This window comes from Oncorhynchus tshawytscha, linkage group LG18, assembly GCF_018296145.1.
Source record: "Oncorhynchus tshawytscha isolate Ot180627B linkage group LG18, Otsh_v2.0, whole genome shotgun sequence".
Taxonomy (NCBI): domain Eukaryota; kingdom Metazoa; phylum Chordata; class Actinopteri; order Salmoniformes; family Salmonidae; genus Oncorhynchus; species Oncorhynchus tshawytscha.
This window is the reverse complement of record NC_056446.1, coordinates 39,669,816-39,691,082: the sequence shown is the minus strand read 5'-3', so window position 1 is coordinate 39,691,082 and position 21,267 is coordinate 39,669,816. Positions and strand designations below refer to the sequence as shown.

At 47.0% G+C, this 21,267-nt stretch overlaps 1 protein-coding gene across 5 annotated transcripts in view; it reads right to left on the bottom strand.

The window, feature by feature from the left end:
* Positions 1-21,267, bottom strand: part of LOC112236689 (kinesin-like protein KIF13B) — a 70,392-nt gene that overhangs the window by 41,967 nt on the left and 7,158 nt on the right. For 3 of the 5 annotated variants that reach the window (XM_042301038.1, XM_042301040.1, XM_042301039.1), the window contains exons 5-19: positions 20,703-20,715; positions 20,538-20,598; positions 19,244-19,336; positions 17,435-17,615; positions 17,083-17,170; positions 13,048-13,182; positions 12,373-12,485; positions 11,965-12,076; positions 9,153-9,365; positions 8,194-8,304; positions 7,380-7,514; positions 5,480-5,610; positions 2,185-2,271; positions 935-1,122; positions 143-392 (exon numbers count right to left, since the gene is read on the bottom strand). In XM_042301038.1, the coding sequence (XP_042156972.1) occupies positions 143-392; positions 935-1,122; positions 2,185-2,271; positions 5,480-5,610; positions 7,380-7,514; positions 8,194-8,304; positions 9,153-9,365; positions 11,965-12,076; positions 12,373-12,485; positions 13,048-13,182; positions 17,083-17,170; positions 17,435-17,615; positions 19,244-19,336; positions 20,538-20,598; positions 20,703-20,715 (1,911 nt within the window). Of the gene's footprint in view, positions 1-142; positions 393-934; positions 1,123-2,184; positions 2,272-5,479; positions 5,611-7,379; positions 7,515-8,193; positions 8,305-9,152; positions 9,366-11,006; positions 11,134-11,964; positions 12,077-12,372; positions 12,486-12,780; positions 12,827-13,047; positions 13,183-17,082; positions 17,171-17,434; positions 17,616-19,243; positions 19,337-20,537; positions 20,599-20,702; positions 20,716-21,267 lie in introns of those variants that run through there. The other 2 variants (XM_042301041.1, XM_042301042.1) reach the window with 2 other exon arrangements.

The following is a 21,267-nucleotide window of genomic DNA, read 5'->3' as shown; positions in this document are numbered from 1 at the left end:
TCGTCATCCCTGCCTCTCATCTACAGAGGAGTCGTCATCCCTGCCTCTCATCTACAGAGGAGTCGTCATCCCTGCCTCTCATCTACAGAGGAGACATACGGGGCCTATTTGGGTTTCAGACTTTGACATCCTGACACCTCACCTGTCCTCGCTCCATCTCCGCATGCGTGTCTGGGCGCAGGGTGATGATGCGATCGATGCTGCTGAGGGTCCGGCTGGCTCCAGGTCAGGCCCAGGGCTCGGCAGCAGCAGAGTGTGTTTCTCTGCAGGAGGGAGCCGCTTCCTCAGCTGCTGCAGCTCCTGCTCGTACATCTGTCTCTGTCGCTCCAGAGCCGTCCTCTTCTCCTCCTCGTGCTGTCGCTCCAACGTCTGGAGGACAGACTGCATGGGGTCTGAGGGGGGGAGGAGTGGGGGAGGGGGGGAGAGAGAGCGGGAGGAAAGCAGGGGGGGGGAAGAGCGGGAGGGGGGAGGAAGAGCGGGAGGAAGAGCGGGGGGAGGGGGGGAGGAAGAGCGGGAGGGGGAGGAAGAGCGGGAGGGGGAGGGAGAGCGGGAGGGGGAGGGAAGAGCGGGAGGGGGAGGGAAGAGCGGGAGGGGGAGGGAAGAGCGGGGAGGGGGAGGGAAAGCGGGGGGGGAAAGCGGGAGAGGGGAGGGAAGAGCGGGAGGGGGGAGGAAGAGCGGGAGGGGGAGGGAAGAGCGGGAGGGGGAGGGAAGAGCGGGAGGGGGAGGGAGAGCGGGAGGGGGAGCGGGAGAGAGAGCAGGAGCGGGAGGGGGGAGAGCAGGAGGGGGGGAAGATTAGTTTTGAATGCTGGGAAAAGTGAATGGATCTTTGAAAGCACCAAGTCCTTGACTAGGCTGCTGAGTTGAATAGCGTTTCATTTTGAATGAGACCTCTTCCTCTGTATCCCTCAGAAGATGAGGAGGAAAAGGAACTCACCGTCGCTGCCCATGCCCTTCATCATGACCTCTGTCTGGGCGAACTCGTAGCCAAAGCTGACCTCACTGGACACATTGCTGACCGTATCAAAGTCCACTTCCAACTGGTCAGTACTGAGGCAATTCTTCATCACACCACCCGCCTCATCCTCACCCCCCGCATGGGCCAGGTGTCTGGGCAGGTTGATCCTGGGGGGTGGAATGAGGAGAGAGAAAGGGTGAGAGAGAGAAAGAGAAAGGGTGAGAGAGAGAGATAAAGGGTGAGAGAGAAAGGGTGAGAGAGAGAGAAAGGGTGAGAGAGAAAGAGAAAGGGTGAGAGAGAAAAGGAGAGAAGAGAGAGAAAGGGTGAGAGAGAAAGAGAAAAAGGGTGAGAGAGAAAGAGAAAGGGTGAGAGAGAAAGGGTGAGAGAGAAAGGGTGAGAGAGAGAGAGAAAGGGTGAGAGAAAGAGAGAAAGGGTGAGAGAGAAAGGGAGAAAGGGTGAGAGAGAAAGGGTGAGAGAAAGAGAGAAAGGGTGAGAGAGAAAGGGTGAGAGAAAGAGAGAAAGGGTGAGAGAAAGGGTGAGAGAAAAAGGGTGAGAGAGAGAGATAAAGGGTGAGAGAGAGAGAGAAAGGGTGAGAGAGAAAGAGAAAGGGTGAGAGAGAAAGAGAAAGGGTGAGAGAGAAAGGGTGAGAGAAAGAGAGAAAGGGTGAGAGAAAGAGAGAAAGGGTGAGAGAAAGGGTGAGAGAGAGAGAGAAAGGGTGAGAGAGAGAGAGAAAGGGTGAGAGAGAGAGAGAAAGGGTGAGAGAGAGAGAGAGAGAGAAAGGGTGAGAGAGAGAGAGAGAAAGGGTGAGAGAGAGAGAGAAGAGAGAGAGAGAGAGAAAGGGTGAGAGAGAGAGAGAGAGAAAGGGTGAGAGAGAGAGAGAGAAAGGGTGAGAGAGAGAAAGGGTGAGAGAGAGAGAGAGAGAGAGAAAGGGTGAGAGAGAGAGAGAGAGAAAGAAAGGAGAGAGAGAGAGAGAGAAAGGGAGAGAGAGAGAGAGAAAGGGTGAGAGAGAGAGAGAGAAAGGGTGAGAGAGAGAGAGAGAAAGGGTGAGAGAGAGAGAGAGAAAGGGTGAGAGAGAGAGAGAGAGAAAGGGAGAGAGAGAGAGAGAAAGGGAGAGAGAGAGAGAAATCATGAGGTATACATTTCAGACATCAACAGATGAATACCATCTATAGATGTTGTTATTAAACAGTACCCAGGCAAACCCATCCCCACAGTGTGAACAGGCAGACCTGAAGAAGTGGTTGTTTCCCCACAAGATCCGGTCTCCATGGTGAAGCTGGACTGGGTTGGTGACTGAAGAGCCATTCACACACGTACTGTAGACAGAGAGACCGTATGATCACTGACTACGGCGTTGATACAGAACACTATGTGTTTCTTTGTACAATGTGTTAACGTCTCAGATGACATTTAACGAGCCACAAATACAGGTGAGAGAGAGACTTGTGTACTGTGATGTGTGTGTGTGTGTGTGTACCATTACAATGTGTGTGTACTGTGATGTGTGTGTACCATTACATTGTGTGTGTACTGTGATGTGTGTGTACCATTACATTGTGTGTGTACTGTGATGTGTGTGTACCATTACAATGTGTGTGTACTGTGATGTGTGTGTACCATTACATTGTGTGTGTACTGTGATGTGTGTGTACCATTACAATGTGTGTGTACTGTGATGTGTGTGTACCATTACATTGTGTGTGTACTGTGATGTGTGTGTACCATTACATTGTGTGTGTACTGTGATGTGTGTGTACCATTACATTGTGTGTGTACTGTGCATTGCGGTGTGTATGATTACTGTGTGTACTGTGTGTCACAACATATACAGCAGGTTGTGTATGTGTGTGTACTGTGTTTTGCGATGTGTGTGTGTGTGTGTGTGTGTGTGTGTGTGTACTGTGTTTTGCGATGTGTGTGTATGATTACTGTGTGTACTGTGTGTGTGTACTGTGTGTGTGTGTGTGTGTGTACTGTATTTTGCGATGTGTGTGTATGTTAGGGCCGGGACGATCCCAGTATCATCCCAGTATCACTCATTAGTATGAGGCAAAGAAACAAAACACCAAGCAGATTGAACTCCTTCAGGGAAACAGCCTTAATGTTGGAAACATCCAGGCTATATCACAACATGTGTTCCATTCAGTAGGTTTAGTACCAGGCTATATCACAACATATACAGCAGGTTTAGTACCAGGCTATATCACAACATATGTTCCATACAGCAGGTTTAGTACCAGGCTATATCACTACATATACAGCAGGTTTAGTACCAGGCTATATCACAACATATGTTCCATTCAGCAGGTTTAGTACCAGGCTATATCACAACATATGTTCCATTCAGCAGGTTTAGTACCAGGCTATATCACAACATATACAGCAGGTTTAGTACCAGGCTATATCACAACATATGTTCCATTCAGCAGGTTTAGTACCAGGCTATATCACAACATATGTTCCATTCAGCAGGTTTAGTACCAGGCTATATCACAACATATGTTCCATTCAGCAGGTTTAGTACCAGGCTATATCACAACATATGTTCCATTCAGCAGGTTTAGTACCAGGCTATATCACTACATATGTTACATACAGCAGGTTTAGTTTGTCAGGTTTTTAAAGGAACAAAGAGTTTGGTCTGCTTTGTGTTTCCATCATCACAGCCCTAGTAAGTACTATAATTATAGACTGGGTATCATCACAGCCCTAGTAAGTACTATAATTATAGACTGGTATCATCACAGCCCTAGTAAGTACTATAATTATAGACTGGTATCATCACAGCCCTAGTAAGTACTATAATTATAGACTGGTATCATCACAGCCCTAGTAAGTACTATAATTATAGACTGGTATCATCACAGCCCTAGTAAGTACTATAATTATAGACTGGGTATCATCACAGCCCTAGTAAGTACTATAATTATAGACTGGTATCATCACAGCCCTAGTAAGTACTATAATTATAGACTGGTATCATCACAGCCCTAGTAAGTACTATAATTATAGAATATCATCACAGCCCTAGTAAGTACTATAATTATAGACTGGTATCATCACAGCCCTAGTAAGTACTATAATTATAGACTGGGTATCATCACAGCCCTAGTAAGTACTATAATTATAGACTGGTATCATCACAGCCCTAGTAAGTACTATAATTATAGACTGGTATCATCACAGCCCTAGTAAGTACTATAATTATAGACTGGGTATCATCACAGCCCTAGTAAGTACTATAATTATAGACTGGTATCATCACAGCCCTAGTAAGTACTATAATTATAGACTGGTATCATCACAGCCCTAGTAAGTACTATAATTATAGACTATCATCACAGCCCTAGTAAGTACTATAATTATAGACTGGTATCATCACAGCCCTAGTAAGTACTATAATTATAGACTGGTATCATCACAGCCCTAGTAAGTACTATAATTATAGACTGGGTATCATCACAGCCCTAGTAAGTACTATAATTATAGAATTATAGACTGGTATCATCACAGCCCTAGTAAGTACTATAATTATAGACTGGTATCATCACAGCCCTAGTAAGTACTATAATTATAGACTGGTATCATCACAGCCCTAGTAAGTACTATAATTATAGACTGGTATCATCACAGCCCTAGTAAGTACTATAATTATAGACTGGGTATCATCACAGCCCTAGTAGTAAGTACTATACTTATAGACTGGTATCATCACAGCCCTAGTAAGTACTATAATTATAGACTGGGTATCATCACAGCCCTAGTAAGTACTATACTTATAGACTGGTATCATCACAGCCCTAGTAAGTACTATAATTATAGACTGGTATCATCACAGCCCTAGTAAGTACTATAATTATAGACTGGGTATCATCACAGCCCTAGTAAGTACTATAATTATAGACTGGTATCATCACAGCCCTAGTAAGTACTATAATTATAGACTGGTATCATCACAGCCCTAGTAAGTACTATAATTATAGACTGGGTATCATCACAGCCCTAGTAAGTACTATAATTATAGACTGGTATCATCACAGCCCTAGTAAGTACTATAATTATAGACTGTTATGTATCTAGTATTATAGACTGGGTGGTTCTAGTCCTGGACACTGATTGGCTGACAGTAATGATGTATCTAGTATTATAGACTGGGTGGTTCTATTCCTGAATGCTGATTGGCTGACAGTACTATAACAGTAATGATATATATAGTATTATAGACTGGGTGGTTCTAGTCCTGGACGCTGATTGGCTGACAGTAATGATGTATCTAGTATTATAGACTGGTTGGTTCTAGTCCTGAATGCTGATTGGCTGACAGTACTATAACAGTAATGATATATATAGTATTAGAGACTGGGTGGTTCTAGTCCTGAATGCTGATTGGCTGACAGTACTATAACAGTAATGATATATATAGTATTAGAGACTGGGTGGTTCTCGTCCTGAATGCTGATTGGCCGACAGTGATGATATATCTAGTATTATAGACTGGTATCACCACAGCCTTAGTGAACGTACCGGGAGCTGCGGTGTGGCGTGAGCACCACTCCAGTCTCAGCGGTGATGTTGATGACACAGTGTTCAGGGTGGATGGCCATACCACACAGCTGAATGTCCTGAGAGTCAGCTGAGCCAACACGCGTGTGCTCCTACACACAGGACAGAGGCATGATAGAGATGACATACTGTACTCATCAAAAGTTGGGACACTCCTGCTCATTCAAGGGTTTTTATTGATTTATTTTTTACTATTGTCTACATTGAAGAATAATAGTGAAGACATCAACACCATGAAATAACACATATGGAATCATGAGGTAACCAAAAAAAATAAAAATAAAATAAAGAGTTAAACAAATCTAAATATATTTTATATTTGAGATTCTTCAAAGCAGCCACCCTTTGCCTTTAAGACAGCTTTGCACACTTGGCATTCTCTCAACCAGCTTCATGAGGTAGTCACCTGGAATGCATTTCAATTAACAGGTGTGCCTTGTTAAAAGTTCATTTGTGGAATTTCTTTACTTGTTCATGTGTTTGAGCCAATCAGTTGTGTTGTGACAAGGTTGGGGTGGTATACAGATGATAGCCCTATTTGGTAAAAGACCAAGTCCATATTATGGCAAGAACATCTCAAATAAGCAAAGAGAAACGATAGTCCATCATTACTTTAAGAAGTTCAGTCAATCCGGAAAATTTCAAGAACTTTCAAAGTTTCTTCAAGTGTAGACACAAAAACCATCAAGCGCTATGATGAAACTGGCGCTCATGAGTACTGCCACAGGAATGGAAGAGCCAGAGTTACCTCTGCTGCAGAGGATACGTTTATTAGAGTTAACTGCACCTCAGATTGCAGCCCAACTAAAAAGTAACAGACACGTCTCAACATCAACTGTTTAGAGGAGAAAGTGTGAATCAGGTCTTCATGGTCTAATTGCTGCAAATAAACCACTACTAAAAGAACACCAATAAGAAGAAGGGAGTTGGTTGGGCCAAGACACACGATTAATGGACTTTAGACCGGTGGAAATCTGTCCTTTGGTCTGAGGAGTCCAAATTTGAGATTTTTGGTTCCAACCGCTGTCTTTGTGAGACGCAGAGTAGGTGAAAAGATGATCTCTGCATGTCTGGTTCCCACCGTGAAGCATGGAGGAGGTGGTGTGACGGTGTGGGGGTGCTTAGCTGGCGACACTGTCAGTGATTCATTTAGAATTCCTTTGCACACTTAACCAGCATGGCTACCACAGCATTCTGCAGCGATACACCATCCCATCTGGTTTGCACTTAGTGGCACTATCATTTGTTTTTCAACAGGAGAATGACTCAAAACACGCCTCCAGGCTGTGTAAGAGCTATTTGACCAAGAAGAGTGATGGAGTGCTGCATCAGATGACCTGGCCTCCACAATCACCCGACATCAACCCAGTTGAGATGGTTTGGGATGAGTTGGACCGCAGAGTGAAAGAAAAGCAGCCAACAAGTGCTCAGCATATGTGGGAGCTCCTTCAAGATTGTTGGAAAAGCATTCCAGGTGAAGCTGGTTGAGAGAATGCCAAGAGTGTGCAAAGCTGTCATCAACGCAAAGGGTGGAAACTTTAAAGAATTTCAAATATAAAATATGCTTTGATTTGTTTAACACTTTTTTGGTTACTACATGATTCCATATGTGTTATTTCATAGTTTTGATGTCTTCACTACTTTTCTACAATGTAAATTCCTGGAATGACTAGGTGTGTCCAAACCTTTCGACTGATACTGTATGTCCAAATAGACATGATATTATCCAACCAAGCCTACATACTAGACAGAAACAGGGGACTCAAATCAGAGTCAGGTCCTCAATCTCTTGATAAAGAATGACATGGAGATCTAGAAGTCTATACAATCAGTGGATTGGATGTTAAATTGCTGACCGTACCTTTAGATAGTAGACCAGCAGCTCATTGAGTGCAGGGTCGGCGTTGAGGTTGACAAGGAAACACTTGTCGTCTACCACTCTGATGCCAGACGACTGGAGAGAGATACCTAGAGACTCCAACTGTTTCTGTCGCTCCTAGAGGACAACATAGAAGATAGATGACTGGAGAGAGATACCTAGAGATTCCAACTGTTTCTGTCGCTCCGAGAGGACAACATAGAAGATAGATGACTGGAGAGAGATACCTAGAGATTCCAACTATTTCTGTCGCTCCGAGAGGACAACATAGAAGATAGATGACTGGAGAGAGATACCTAGAGATTCCAACTATTTCTGTCGCTCCGAGAGGACAACATAGAAGATAGATGACTGGAGAGAGATACCTAGAGATTCCAACTGTTTCTGTCGCTCCGAGAGGACAACATAGAAGATAGATGACTGGAGAGAGATACCTAGAGATTCCAACTATTTCTGTCGCTCCAAGAGGACAAAACTCTGACATTAACAATATATGGATATATGTAAGTACGTTCTGTTGTGTGTCCGTACCCGAGTGACAGCCTCAGTCTTACCGAATTTCAGCTCCCAGGTGTGTGCGTGTGATTTTTGGTTTTACTATCCTTGTGGGGACCAGACGTCCACACAAGGATAGTAAAAACAAGGAAAGCTCAGACATGTGGGGTCCCCACAAGGAAAAATACTATTTTAGGCTTTAGGGTTAGCTTTAGGGGGTTGAGAAAATAGGATTTTGAATGGGTATCAATTGTTTGGTCCCCACAAGTATAGTAAAACAAGCGTGCGTGTGTGTGGCTACCTGAGCCACTGCCTCAGTCTTCCGTAGTTTCTGTTCCCAGGTAACTGTCATCTCCTGAATCAGTTTCTCGGACTCCTCCAGCCTCTCCTTCAAATCTGGAGCCTTCATAGACTGACAGGGAGGAGACAAACAAACAGCCATTATAAAGACACGCACACGCACACGCACACACACACACAAAACCATTAAAACCACAATCTGGAGTTTGTGTTTCAACCCAACATCAGCCCGGCTGAGGGGGGCAGTAAAATCCTTACAACTCACCACAGCAACAAGTCATTCCAGCACAGCAACAAGTCATTCCAGCACAGCAACAAGTCATTCCAGCACAGCAACAAGTCATTCCAGCACAGCAACAAGTCATTCCACCACAGCAACAAGTCATTCCACCACAACAACAAGTCATTCCACCACAGCAACAAGTCATTCCACCACAGCAACAAGTCATTCCACCACAGCAACAAGTCATTCCACCACAGCAACAAGTCAGTGAGTTGGTGATGCCTGTTATATTATATAATAACTGTTCAGTACCTCAGTGATGCCTGTTATATGATATAATAACTGTTCAGTACCTCAGTGAGTCAGTGATGCCTGTTATATTATATAATAACTGTTCAGTACCTCAGTGATGCCTGTTATATGATATAATAACTGTTCAGTACCTCAGTGAGTCAGTGATGCCTGTTATATTATATAATAACTGTTCAGTACCTCAGTGAGTCAGTGATGCCTGTTATATTATATAATAACTGTTCAGTACCTCAGTGAGTCAGTGATGCCTGTTATATTATATAATAACTGTTCAGTACCTCAGTGAGTCAGTGATGCCTGTTATATTATATAATAACCGTTCAGTACCTCAGTGAGTCAGTGATGCCTGTTATATTATATAATAACCGTTCAGTACCTCAGTGAGTCAGTGATGCCTGTTATATTATATAATAACTGTTCAGTACCTCAGCCTCAGTGAGCTGGTCTCGTAGTTTCTCCACCTCCTCCCGTAGCTCTCTGATGATGCGTGCGTTGGGGTCTTCGTTGACTACGGCGTGGTTGACGATGCTCTTAGCCCGGTCAGCGTAGCGCAGCGTGGACAACGTCTCGTCATAGTTATCAGCTGCTGGACTCACCGTGGCCACCATGGCTGTCCTACTGTTACCACCCAGACTGTCCTGGAGAGAGGAGAGAGAGAGAGGTTAGTCTGTCGTGGAGAGAGGAGAGAGAGAGGTTAGTCTGTCGTGGAGAGGGGGAGAGGTTAGTCTGTCGTGGAGAGAGGGAGAGGTTAGTCTGTCGTGGAGAGGGGGAGAGGTTAGTCTGTCGTGGAGAGGGGGAGAGGTTAGTCTGTCGTGGAGAGAGGGAGAGGTTAGTCTGTCATGGGAGAGGGAGAGGAGGAGAGAGGGAGAGGTTAGTCTGTCGTGGAGAGAGGGAGAGGAGAGGGAGAGGGGGAGAGGTTAGTCTGTCGTGGAGAGGGGGAGAGGGGGAGAGGTTAGTCTGTCAGTCTGTCGTGGGAGGGGGAGAGGGGAGAGGTTAGTCTGTCATGGAGAGAGGAGAGAGGGAGAGGTTAGTCTGTCGTGGAGAGAGGAGAGAGGGGGAGAGGTTAGTCTGTCGTGGAGAGAGGAGGGAGAGGTTAGTCTGTCGTGGGAGAGGAGAGGAGAGAGAGAGGTTAGTCTGTCGTGGAGAGAGGGAGAGGTTAGTCTGTCGTGGAGAGAGGGAGAGGTTAGTCTGTCGTGGAGAGGGGAGAGGTTAGTCTGTTGTGGAGAGAGGGAGAGGTTAGTCTGTCATGGAGAGAGGGAGAGGTTAGTCTGTCGTGGAGAGGTTAGGGAGAGGTTAGTCTGTCTGTCGTGGAGAGAGAGAGGGAGAGGTTAGTCTGTCGTGGAGAGAGGGAGAGGAGAGGGAGAGGTTAGTCTGTCGTGGAGAGAGGGAGAGGTTAGTCTGTCGGAGAGAGAGGTTAGTCTGTCGTGGAGAGAGGGAGAGGTTAGTCTGTCGTGGAGAGGGGGAGAGGTTAGTCTGTCGTGGAGAGAGGGAGAGGTTAGTCTGTCGTGTGGAGAGAGGGAGAGGTTAGTCTGTCGTGGAGAGAGGGAGAGGTTAGTCTGTCGTGGAGAGTGGAGAGGGGAGAGGTTAGTCTGTCGGAGGAGAGGGAGAGGTTAGTCTGTCGTGGAGAGAGGGAGAGGTTAGGTCTGTCGGAGAGAGGGAGAGGTTAGTCTGTCGTGGAGGAGGGAGAGGTTAGTCTGTCGTGGAGAGAGAGGTTAGTCTGTCGTGGAGGGAGAGGTTAGTCTGTCGTGTCGTGGAGAGAGGGAGAGGTTAGTCTGTCGTGGAGAGAGGGAGAGAGAGGTTAGTCTGTCGTGGAGAGAGAGAGGTTAGTCTGTCGTGGAGAGAGGGAGAGGTTAGTCTGTCGTGGAGGAGAGAGGTTAGTCTGTCATGGAGAGTGGAGGGAGAGGTTAGTCTGTCGTGGAGAGAGGAGAGAGGAGAGGTTAGTCTGTCGTGGAGAGAGGTTAGTCTGTGGAGAGGGGGGAGGGAGAGGTTAGTCTGTCGTGGAGAGAGGTTAGTCTGTCGTGGAGAGGGGGAGAGGTTAGTCTGTCATGGAGAGGGGGAGAGGTTAGTCTGTCATGGAGAGGGGGAGAGGTTAGTCTGTCGTGGAGAGAGGAGAGAGGGAGAGGTTAGTCTGTCCTGGAGAGAGGAGAGGTTAGTCTGTTAGAAAAGTCAGACTGTTACTACCCAGACTGTCCTGTAGAGGGAGAGTCCACTAAGCAAGCTGGTCCTGGGGCTCTGTTCACAAACATCAGCCCGGCTGAGGGGGGCAGTAATATCCTTACCACTCATTCCACCACAGCAACAAGTCATTCCAGCACAGCAACAAGTCATTCCACCACAGCAACAAGTCATTCCAGCACAGCAACAAGTCATTCCACCACAGTGTGCATCACAGCAGCAAGATTTGTGACCTGTTGCCACGAGAAAAGGGCAACCAGTGAAGAACAAACACCATTGTAAATACAACCCATATTTATGTTTATGTATTTTCCCTTTTGTACTTTAACTATTTGCACATCGTTACAACACTGTGTGTAATATATATATATATATATAATATATATATATATATGTAATATATATATATGTGTAATATATATATATATATATATATTACACAAATAATATGACATTTGAAATGTCTTTATTCTTTTGGAACTTTTTTATATTTTTTATTTAACCTTTATTTAACTAGGCAAGCCTACCGGGGAACAGTGGGGTTAACTGCCTTGTTCAGGGCCAGAGCGACAGATTTGTACCTTGTCAGCTCAGGGATTTGATCTAGAAACCTTTTGGTTACTGGCCCAACGCTCTAACCACTAGGCTACCTGCCGCCCCTCTAACCACTAGGCTACCTGCCGCCCCACTTTGTAAGTGAAATGTTTACTGTTAATTTTTGTTTTGTTTATTTCACTTTAGTTTATTATCTACTTCACTTGCTTTGGCAACGTAAACATATGTTTTCCATTCCAATAAAGCCCCTTAAATTGAAATAAAATTGAATAAAAGAGGAGAGAGACATTCCTCTGTTAGAAAAGACCGACTATTACCACCCGGACTGTCCTGTAGAGGGAGGAGAGAGAGGAGGAATGTGAGATCTGAATGAGAGAAGGAGTTACCCCATTTAAAAAGAGACTGCTTTACCACATATACAGTGTGGCAGGAGAGACGAGGCAACACTGTTGAACGATAATAACCCATGGTAATAACCCATGGTAACGGTAATATGGCTCAGCGTACCTTGAGTAGCCAGGTGAGAACTGAGTCTCTGTAGGGAACAAACTTGGTCTTGTTCTTCCCTGCTCCTTGGTCTGCCAGCGCTGAGATCACCAGGCCCAGCGTGCTCAGAGACCTGACCCACAGTGATTTATATAACGTGAAGATGTAACAAAGTGTGTCACATTTTCAGAGACATTGAGAGACCGTGTACAAAGTATATAATAAAAAAAGGGGGAAAGAGGGAGGGGGTGGGGGAATGGGAAGGGGGTAAAGAGAGGGGAAAGAGAGGGGGAGAGAGGGGAGGGGGTAAAGAGAGGGAAAGAGGGGGGAGAGAGGGAGGGTGGTAAAGAGAGGGAAAGAGAGGGGGAGGGGAGGGGGTAAAGAGAGGGAAAGAGAGGGGGGAGAGAATGAGAGTGAGATGTAACCTACTTGTTGATGTTGCTCCCCTCCTTCATTCTCTCTCCAGTAGCTCCAGTCTTAGCAGCTCTCTCACTGCCAGCCAGATCCACCAGACTCAGTTTACTGACCTTCTCCCCACTGGTCTACAACAACAACAGGGGTTATATAGAGCAATATGAAACAGACTGGTTTGTTAGCAACACACATAGCAACAGCTGGAGGAAATGAATGTCAACATATTAAAAGTAAAGCCTTGAGTGATTTGATGTTGTCACCACATGATGTACTCAGAAAACCATCAAACTTTTCTTGGCAAGATGCTGGATAAGAATGTGGTGATGCTGGATAAGAATGTGGTGATGCTGGATTAGAATGTGGTGATGCTGGATTAGAATGTGTTGAATGTAACTTGTAAAGAAACTATTTATCCTGTCCTACCCCAGAACCCAGGTCCATTAGAGTGTGTGTTGGTATTAACCCAGAACCCAGGTCCATTAGAGTGTGTGTTGGTATTAACCCAGAACCCAGGTCCATTAGAGTGTGTGTTGGTATTAACCCAGAACCCAGGTCCATTAGAGTGTGTGTTGGTATTAACCCAGAACCCAGGTCCATTAGAGTGTGTGTTGGACCTACCCCAGAACCATTAGATAGAGTGTGTTGGACCTACCCCAAACCCAGGTCCATTAGAGTGTGTGTTGGACCTACCCCAGAACCCAGGTCCATTAGAGTGTGTGTGAGGATGATGTTGAAGACGGCGTGGGACCTGCTGCTCTCCTCGTTCATATTGGTGGCTGCTACTGTACGAGACTTGTTACCCTCTGACATCAGACACTCTATGTCCTGTAGAGAGAGAGACATGGAGGGAGGGAGGGAGAGAGAGAGACAGAGAGAGAGAGACATGGAGGGAGGGAGAGAGACCGAGAGAGAGAGACCGAGAGAGAGACATGGAGGGAGAGAGACCGAGAGAGAGAGACCGAGAGAGACATGGAGGGAGGGAGAGAGACCGAGAGAGAGAGACCGAGAGAGAGACATGGAGGGAGAGACCGAGAGAGAGAGACCGAGAGAGACATGGAGGGAGGGAGAGAGACCGAGAGAGAGAGACCGAGAGACATGGAGGGGAGGGAGAGAGACGAGAGACATGGAGGGAGAGAGAGACCGACCGAGAGACATGGAGGGAGAGGAGAGAGACCGACCGAGAGAGAGAGACCGAGAGACATGGAGACCGAGACAGAGACATGGAGGGAGGGAGAGAGAGACCGAGACCGAGACAGAGACATGGAGGGAGGGAGAGAGAGACCGAGACCGAGACATGGAGGGAGGGAGAGAGAGACCGAGACAGAGAGAGAGAGAATTTATTGAAATATGGAAAGAGGTACTCAGAAATGTGTTGGATTTGCCCCATATTGGATTTGCCCCATATTGGATTTGCCCCATATTGGATTTGCCCCATATTGTATTTGCCCCCCCATATTGTATTTGCCCCATATTGTATTTGCCCCATATTGATTTGCCCCATATTGATTTGCCCCATATTGGATTTGCCCCATATTGGATTTGCCCCATATTGTATTTGATTTGCCCCATATTGGATTTGCCCCATATTGGATTTGCCCCATATTGGATTTGCCCCATATTGGATTTGCCCCATACAAAACACTTGCATTCAGGACAATTTACTTTAGTGGCTTGTGGCTTGTTGCAAAAAGGATGAATGTTTTGGAATACTTTGTTATTGTGTCCAGGCTGCCATCTTTTCACTCTGTCATGTAGGTTAGTGTTGTGGAGTAACTACAGAACTACAGCCTAAAGTCCTCTCCTATCACAGCCATTCAACTCTGACTGTTCTAACGTCACTGGGTGTGTTGATACACCATCCAAAGGGGAATTAATAACTTCACCATGCTCAAAGGGATATTACATGGATTTTTCTTTTTTACCCATCTAACAATAGGCACACACACACGATAACATACACACTATCCACACACTTAGACATGGATTTCGTACTGTAGATATGTGGTAGTGGTGGAGTAGGGGACCGAGGGCACACAGTGCGTTGTAGATATGTGGTAGTGGTGGAGTAGGGGACCGAGGGCACACAGTGCGTTGTAGATATGTGGTAGTGGTGGAGTAGGGGACAGTGCGAGGGGCACACAGTGCGTTGTAGATATGTGGTAGTGGTGGAGTAGGGGGACCGAGGGCACACAGTGCGTTGTAGATATGTGGTAGTGGTGGAGTAGGGGACCGAGGGCACACAGTGCGTTGTAGATATGTGGTAGTGGTGGAGTAGGGGACCGAGGGCACACAGTGCGTTGTAGATATGTGGTAGTGGTGGAGTAGGGGACCGAGGGCACACAGTGCGTTGTAGATATGTGGTAGTGGTGGAGTAGGGGACCGAGGGCACACAGTGCGTTGTAGATATGTGGTAGTGGTGGAGTAGGGGACCGAGGGCACACAGTGCGTTGTAGATATGTGGTAGTGGTGGAGTAGGGGACCGAGGGCACACAGTGCGTTGTAGATATGTGGTAGTGGTGGAGTAGGGGACCGAGGGCACACAGTGCGTTGTAGATATGTGGTAGTGGTGGAGTGGTGGAGTAGGGGACCGAGGGCACACAGTGCGTTGTAGATATGTGGTAGTGGTGGAGTAGGGGACACGAGGGGCACACAGTGCGTTGTAGATATGTGGTAGTGGTGGAGTAGGGGACCGAGGGCACACAGTGCGTTGTAGATATGTGGTAGTGGTGGAGTAGGGGACCGAGGGCACACAGTGCGTTGTAGATATGTGGTAGTGGTGGAGTAGGGGACCGAGGGCACACAGTGCGTTGTAGATATGTGGTAGTGGTGGAGTAGGGGACCGAGGGCACACAGTGCGTTGTAGATATGTGGTAGTGGTGGAGTAGGGGACCGAGGGCACACAGTGCGTTGTAGATATGTGGTAGTGGTGGAGTAGGGGACCGAGGGCACACAGTGCGTTGTAGATATGTGGTAGTGGTGGAGTAGGGGACCGAGGGCACACAGTGCGTTGTAGATATGTGGTAGTGGTGGAGTAGGGGACCGAGGGCACACAGTGCGTTGTAGATATGTGGTAGTGGTGGAGATATGTAGGGGACCGAGGGCACACAGTGCGTTGTAGATATGTGGTAGTGGTGGAGTAGGGGACCGAGGGCACACAGTGCGTTGTAGATATGTGGTAGTGGTGGAGTAGGGGACCGAGGGCACACAGTGCGTTGTAGATATGTGGTAGTGGTGGAGTAGGGGACCGAGGGCACACAGTGCGTTGTAGATATGTGGTAGTGGTGGAGTAGGGGACCGAGGGCACACAGTGCGTTGTAGATATGTGGTAGTGGTGGAGTAGGGGACCGAGGGCACACAGTGCGTTGTAGATATGTGGTAGTGGTGGAGTAGGGGACCGAGGGCACACAGTGCGTTGTAGATATGTGGTAGTGGTGGAGTAGGGGACCGAGGGCACACAGTGCGTTGTAGATATGTGGTAGTGGTGGAGTAGGGGACCGAGGGCACACAGTGCGTTGTAGATATGTGGTAGTGGTGGAGTAGGGGACCGAGGGCACACAGTGCGTTGTAGATATGTGGTAGTGGTGGAGTAGGGGACCGAGGGCACACAGTGCGTTGTAGATATGTGGTAGTGGTGGAGTAGGGGACCGAGGGCACACAGTGCGTTGTAGATATGTGGTAGTGGTGGAGTAGGGGGGGACACAGTGCGTTGTAGATATGTGGTAGTGGTGGGTAGGGGCACACAGTGCGTTGTAGATATGTGGTAGTGGTGGAGTAGGGGACCGAGGGCACACAGTGCGTTGTAGATATGTGGTAGTGGTGGAGTAGGGGACCGAGGGGGGCACACAGTGCGTTGTAGATATGTGGTAGTGGTGGAGTAGGGGACCGAGGGCACACAGTGCGTTGTAGATATGTGGTAGTGGTGGAGTAGGGGACCGAGGGCACACAGTGCGTTGTAGATATGTGGTAGTGGTGGAGTAGGGGACCGAGGGCACACAGTGCGTTGTAGATATGTGGTAGTGGTGGAGTAGGGGACCGAGGGCACACAGTGCGTTGTAGATATGTGGTAGTGGTGGAGTAGGGGACCGAGGGCACACAGTGCGTTGTAGATATGTGAATGTGTTGTAATGTTTTTAAAATGGTATAAACTGCCTTACTTCTGCTGGACCCCAGGATCCATAATAAATATCAATAGGTGCTCCTCTTTGCGAGGCATTGGAAAACCTCCCTGGTCTTGTCTTTGTGGTTGAATCTGTGTTTTGAAATTCACTGCTCAACTGAGAAACCTTACAGATAATTGTATGTGTTGGAGTACAGAGATGAGGTAGTCATTCAAAAACCATGTTAAACACTATTACTGCACCTTGCAACTTATTATGTGACTTGTTAAGCAAATGTTTACTCCTGAACTTATTTAGGCTTGCCATAACAAAAAAGGGTTTGACTACTTATTGACTCAAGACATTTCTGCTTTATATTTTTAAGAACATAATTCCACTTTGGAATTACAGGGTTTTGTGTGTAGGCCAGTGACAAAACAATCTCAATTTAATCCATTTTAAATTCAGGTGAGAGCCTGAGCAAAATTTGGGAAAAGTCAAGGGGTGTGAATTCTTTGTGAAGGTCCTGTATATAGTGTACTGGAAGCACCAGTCCTCTCTTGACAAAGAAAATGTATTCCAATGAGACCAACCTGGGCCAATTCTATACATTCGATAAGAAAAGTACCTTATAGCAGGCTACAGCCAGACGAGACAGACCATCGACGTACGGCCCGAACACCTTGTGTTCTCTCACTCGCAGGGCCTGACGACTTCTGAGGGCAAAGACAGGAGGAGAGAGGTTTCATCAGGAAATACTTTATTTAATTTTTTTTTACTTTGGGATTTCCCACCTTGATTGTTTGGAGAATAAAAATCAGTTTTCATCATATATAACATATTCGAGCTGTCATCTCTACGTACTGATATGAGCCTACATGTGCAGTATGTCCACATACGGTTGGTTTCTTGTTTATCTGTCATTTACTGGTAATAAAACATTTGTTCACCAAAAGAAAAATAGTTTTTGTTCTCCTCACCCTTTAGGGTCCAGTAGGTCGCGAACCTTCTCGTTGTAGATCTCCATAAAGGAGACCTCTACAGTGAAGCTCTCTCCCTCCCTCTGATCCTGTAGAGTCCGGTCAAACAGAGAGCTGCACAGCCGCGGGATCAGACCTGGCTGCTCTGACGAACCCATCATGGTGTACGACTTCCCAGAGCCTGGTGGGGGCACACAGCCAATCAAATCAGAGGATCAGGAGGGCTCAGCCAATCAAATCACTGGATCAGTAAGGCTCAGCCAATCAAATCTAAACAAATCTGCTAATTTAGTCACAGGGCCAATAAAAGGTTTTGTTTGAGGTAAAAATAATAATAATTGGATTACAAGTGTGTTTAAACTGAGTCACCGTGTGTGTTATTGAATGCCTGGTCACTAGTCTGATACCAACCTGTCTGTCTGGTCCCAACCTGTCTGTCTGTCTGGGTCACTAGTCTGGTCCCAACCTGTCTGGGTCACTAGTCTGATACCAACCTGTCTGGGTCACTAGTCTGGTCCCAACCTGTCTGGGTCACTAGTCTGGTCCCAACCTGTCTGGGTCACTAGTCTGGTCCCAACCTGTCTGTTTGTCTGTCTGGGTCACTAGTCTGGTCCCAACCTGTCTGTTTGTCTGTCTGGGTCACTAGTCTGGTCCCAACCTGTCTGGGTCACTAGTCTGATACCAACCTGTCTGTTTGTCTGTCTGGGTCACTAGTCTGGTCCCAACCTGTCTGTCTGTCTGGGTCACTAGTCTGGTCCCAACCTGTCTGTCTGTCTGGGTCACTAGTCTGGTCCCAACCTGTCTGGGTCACTAGTCTGATACCAACCTGTCTGGGTCACTAGTCTGATACCAACCTCTCTGTCTGTTTGTCTGTCTGGGTCACTAGTCTGGTCCCAACCTGTTTGTCTGTCTGGGTCACTAGTCTGATACCAACCTGTCTGTCTGTCTGGGTCACTAGTCTGATACCAACCTGTCTGTCTGTTTGTCTGTCTGGGTCACTAGTCTGATACCAACCTGTCTGTCTGTTTGTCTGTCTGGGTCACTAGTCTGATACCAACCTGTCTGTCTGTTTGTCTGTCTGGGTCACTAGTCTGATACCAACCTGTCTGTCTGTTTGTCTGTCTGGGTCACTAGTCTGATACCAACCTGTCTGTCTGTTTGTCTGTCTGGGTCACTAGTCTGATACCAACCTGTCTGTCTGTTTGTCTGTCTGGGTCACTAGTCTGATACCAACCTGTCTGTCTGTTTGTCTGTCTGGGTCACTAGTCTGATACCAACCTGTCTGTCTGTTTGTCTGTCTGGGTCACTAGTCTGATACCAACCTGTCTGTCTGTTTGTCTGTCTGGGTCACTAGTCTGATACCAACCTGTCTGTCTGTTTGTCTGTCTGGGTCACTAGTCTGATACCAACCTGTCTGTCTGTCTGGGTCACTAGTCTGGTCCCAACCTGTCTGGGTCACTAGTCTGGTCCCAACCTGTCTGTCTGTCTGTCTGTCTGGGTCACTAGTCTGGTCCCAACCTGTCTGTCTGTCTGTCTGGGTTACTAGTCTGGTCACAACCTGTCTGTCTGTCTGGGTCACTAGTCTGGCACCAACCTGTCTGGGTCACTAGTCTGATACCAACCTGTCTGTCTGTCTGTCTGTCTGTCTGGGTCACTAGTCTGACACCAACCTGTCTGTCTGACCCCAACCTGTCTGTCTGTCTGTCTGTCTGTCTGGGTCACTAGTCTGACACCAACCTGTCTATCTGTCTGGGTCACTAGTCTGACACCAACCTGTCTATCTGTCTGGGTCACTAGTCTGGTACCAACCTGTCTGTCCATAGGCGAAGATACAGGCGTTATAGCCCAAGAAGGCATTGTCCAGAAGACTCTCTCCAAGGCACTGGAACACGACGTCTTGACCTGACACACACACACACACACACAGAAACACACAAAAACACACACCACAGACAGAAACACACACCACAGACAGAAACACACACACAGATTAAATTCCAATTGAATTGCATTAGAATATGTGGGTCTTTCTCAAGGGCAGATATTTATCTTCCCTAAAGCCAAGATAATCCATTTCCAGATCTGTTCCTTTCTTCAGGTGTATCAGTACAGTTAAACTTGGGAGAGCTTTACCCTCCATGAGGCGCTCTGGGAACAGGAAGCATAGTGCTTTACCCTCCATGAGGCGCTCTGGGAACAGGAAGCATAGTGCTTTACCCTCCATGGGGCGCTCTGGGAACAGGAAGCATAGTGCTTTACCCTCCATGAGGCGCTCTGGGAACAGGAAGCATAGTGCTTTACCCTCCATGAGGCGCTCTGGGACCAGGAAGCATAGTGCTTTACCCTCCATGAGGCGCTCTGGGAACAGGAAGCATAGTGCTTTACCCTCCATGAGGCGCTCTGGGAACAGGAAGCATAGTGCTTTACCCTCCATGGGGCGCTCTGGGAACAGGAAGCATAGTGCTTTACCCTCCATGAGGCGCTCTGGGAACAGGAAGCATAGTGCTTTACCCTCCATGGGGCGCTCTGGGACCAGGAAGCATAGTGCTTTACCCTCCATGGGGCGCTCTGGGACCAGGAAGCATAGTGCTTTACCCTCCATGGGGCGCTCTGGGACCAGGAAGCATAGTGCTTTACCCTCCATGGGGCGCTCTGGGACCAGGAAGCATAGTGCTTTACCCTCCATGGGGCGCTCTGGGACCAGGAAGCATAGTGCTTTTCCCTCCATGAGGCGCTCTGGGAACAGGAAGCATAGTGCTTTACCCTCCATGGGGCGCTCTGGGAACAGGAAGCATAGTGCTTTACCCTCCATGGGGCGCTCTGGGAACAGGAAGCATAGTGCTTTACCCTCCATGAGGCGCTCTGGGACCAGGAAGCATAGTGCTTTACCCTCCATGAGGCGCTCTGGGAACAGGAAGAGGAGTGTTTAGAACTGTTTACCCACAATGCACATAGGCCAGGGGAAAGAGAGAATCTCAAGGATAATCCTTACACTGATCTATTAGACTGTGTGAATATTGTATGTGGAAGAAGATGGATGGACGTCCTTTTGATCTCGTTTATCTCGTTGCTGAATAAAGTATGTATTCTGAGATCTACTAACCTGCAAACTTGTCTGTGTCAGACTCGTCCATGGACCAGAAGCAGTGGTCATAAGCAAAGACCTGAGGTAGAAAATGACAGCCAATTGAAGAACACATAAAAACCTGACATTCACAAAAGTGATTAAATAGTGATTTTGTAACCTCTGTCCTGGTTAAGGGCTCACCTTAGGCTGATTCCTGAACAGGACAACAGAGGGGGCAAGGAAAGACTTGGTTAAACAACTTTACTCCACACAAAGTGGGCTGATAATACCAGTGTGCATTCAGGTACAGGGGAAAACATTAAGCTATTAATATATGCATTTACTAACAAAGTCCATGAAGTCAAAAGGTGATATGAAAAGGGAGTACATTAAAAAAAAAAAATTGAAAAAAAAAAACAAAAAAAAAACACTTTTTATATAATCTGAAGCTTAAAAAAAAACAAGCTGCCAAAGGCAACAAGCTGCCAAGGCAACAAGCTGCCAAGGCAACAAGCTGCCAAGGCAACAAGCTGCCAAGGCAACAAGCTGCCAAGGCAACAAGCTGCCAAGGCAACAAGCTGTCAAGGCAACAAGCTGTCAAGGCAACAAGCTGTCAAGGCAACAAGCTGTCAAGGCAACAAGTTGTCAAGGGAAGGGTGAGAGGGAGGGAGGGGGTGAGTGATCAATTAGAAATGTTATAAAGGATGGGGGGGGCTGGGCAACGCGATCGTATGTGTACATTTCTCTCCAATAAAACATTATTTTC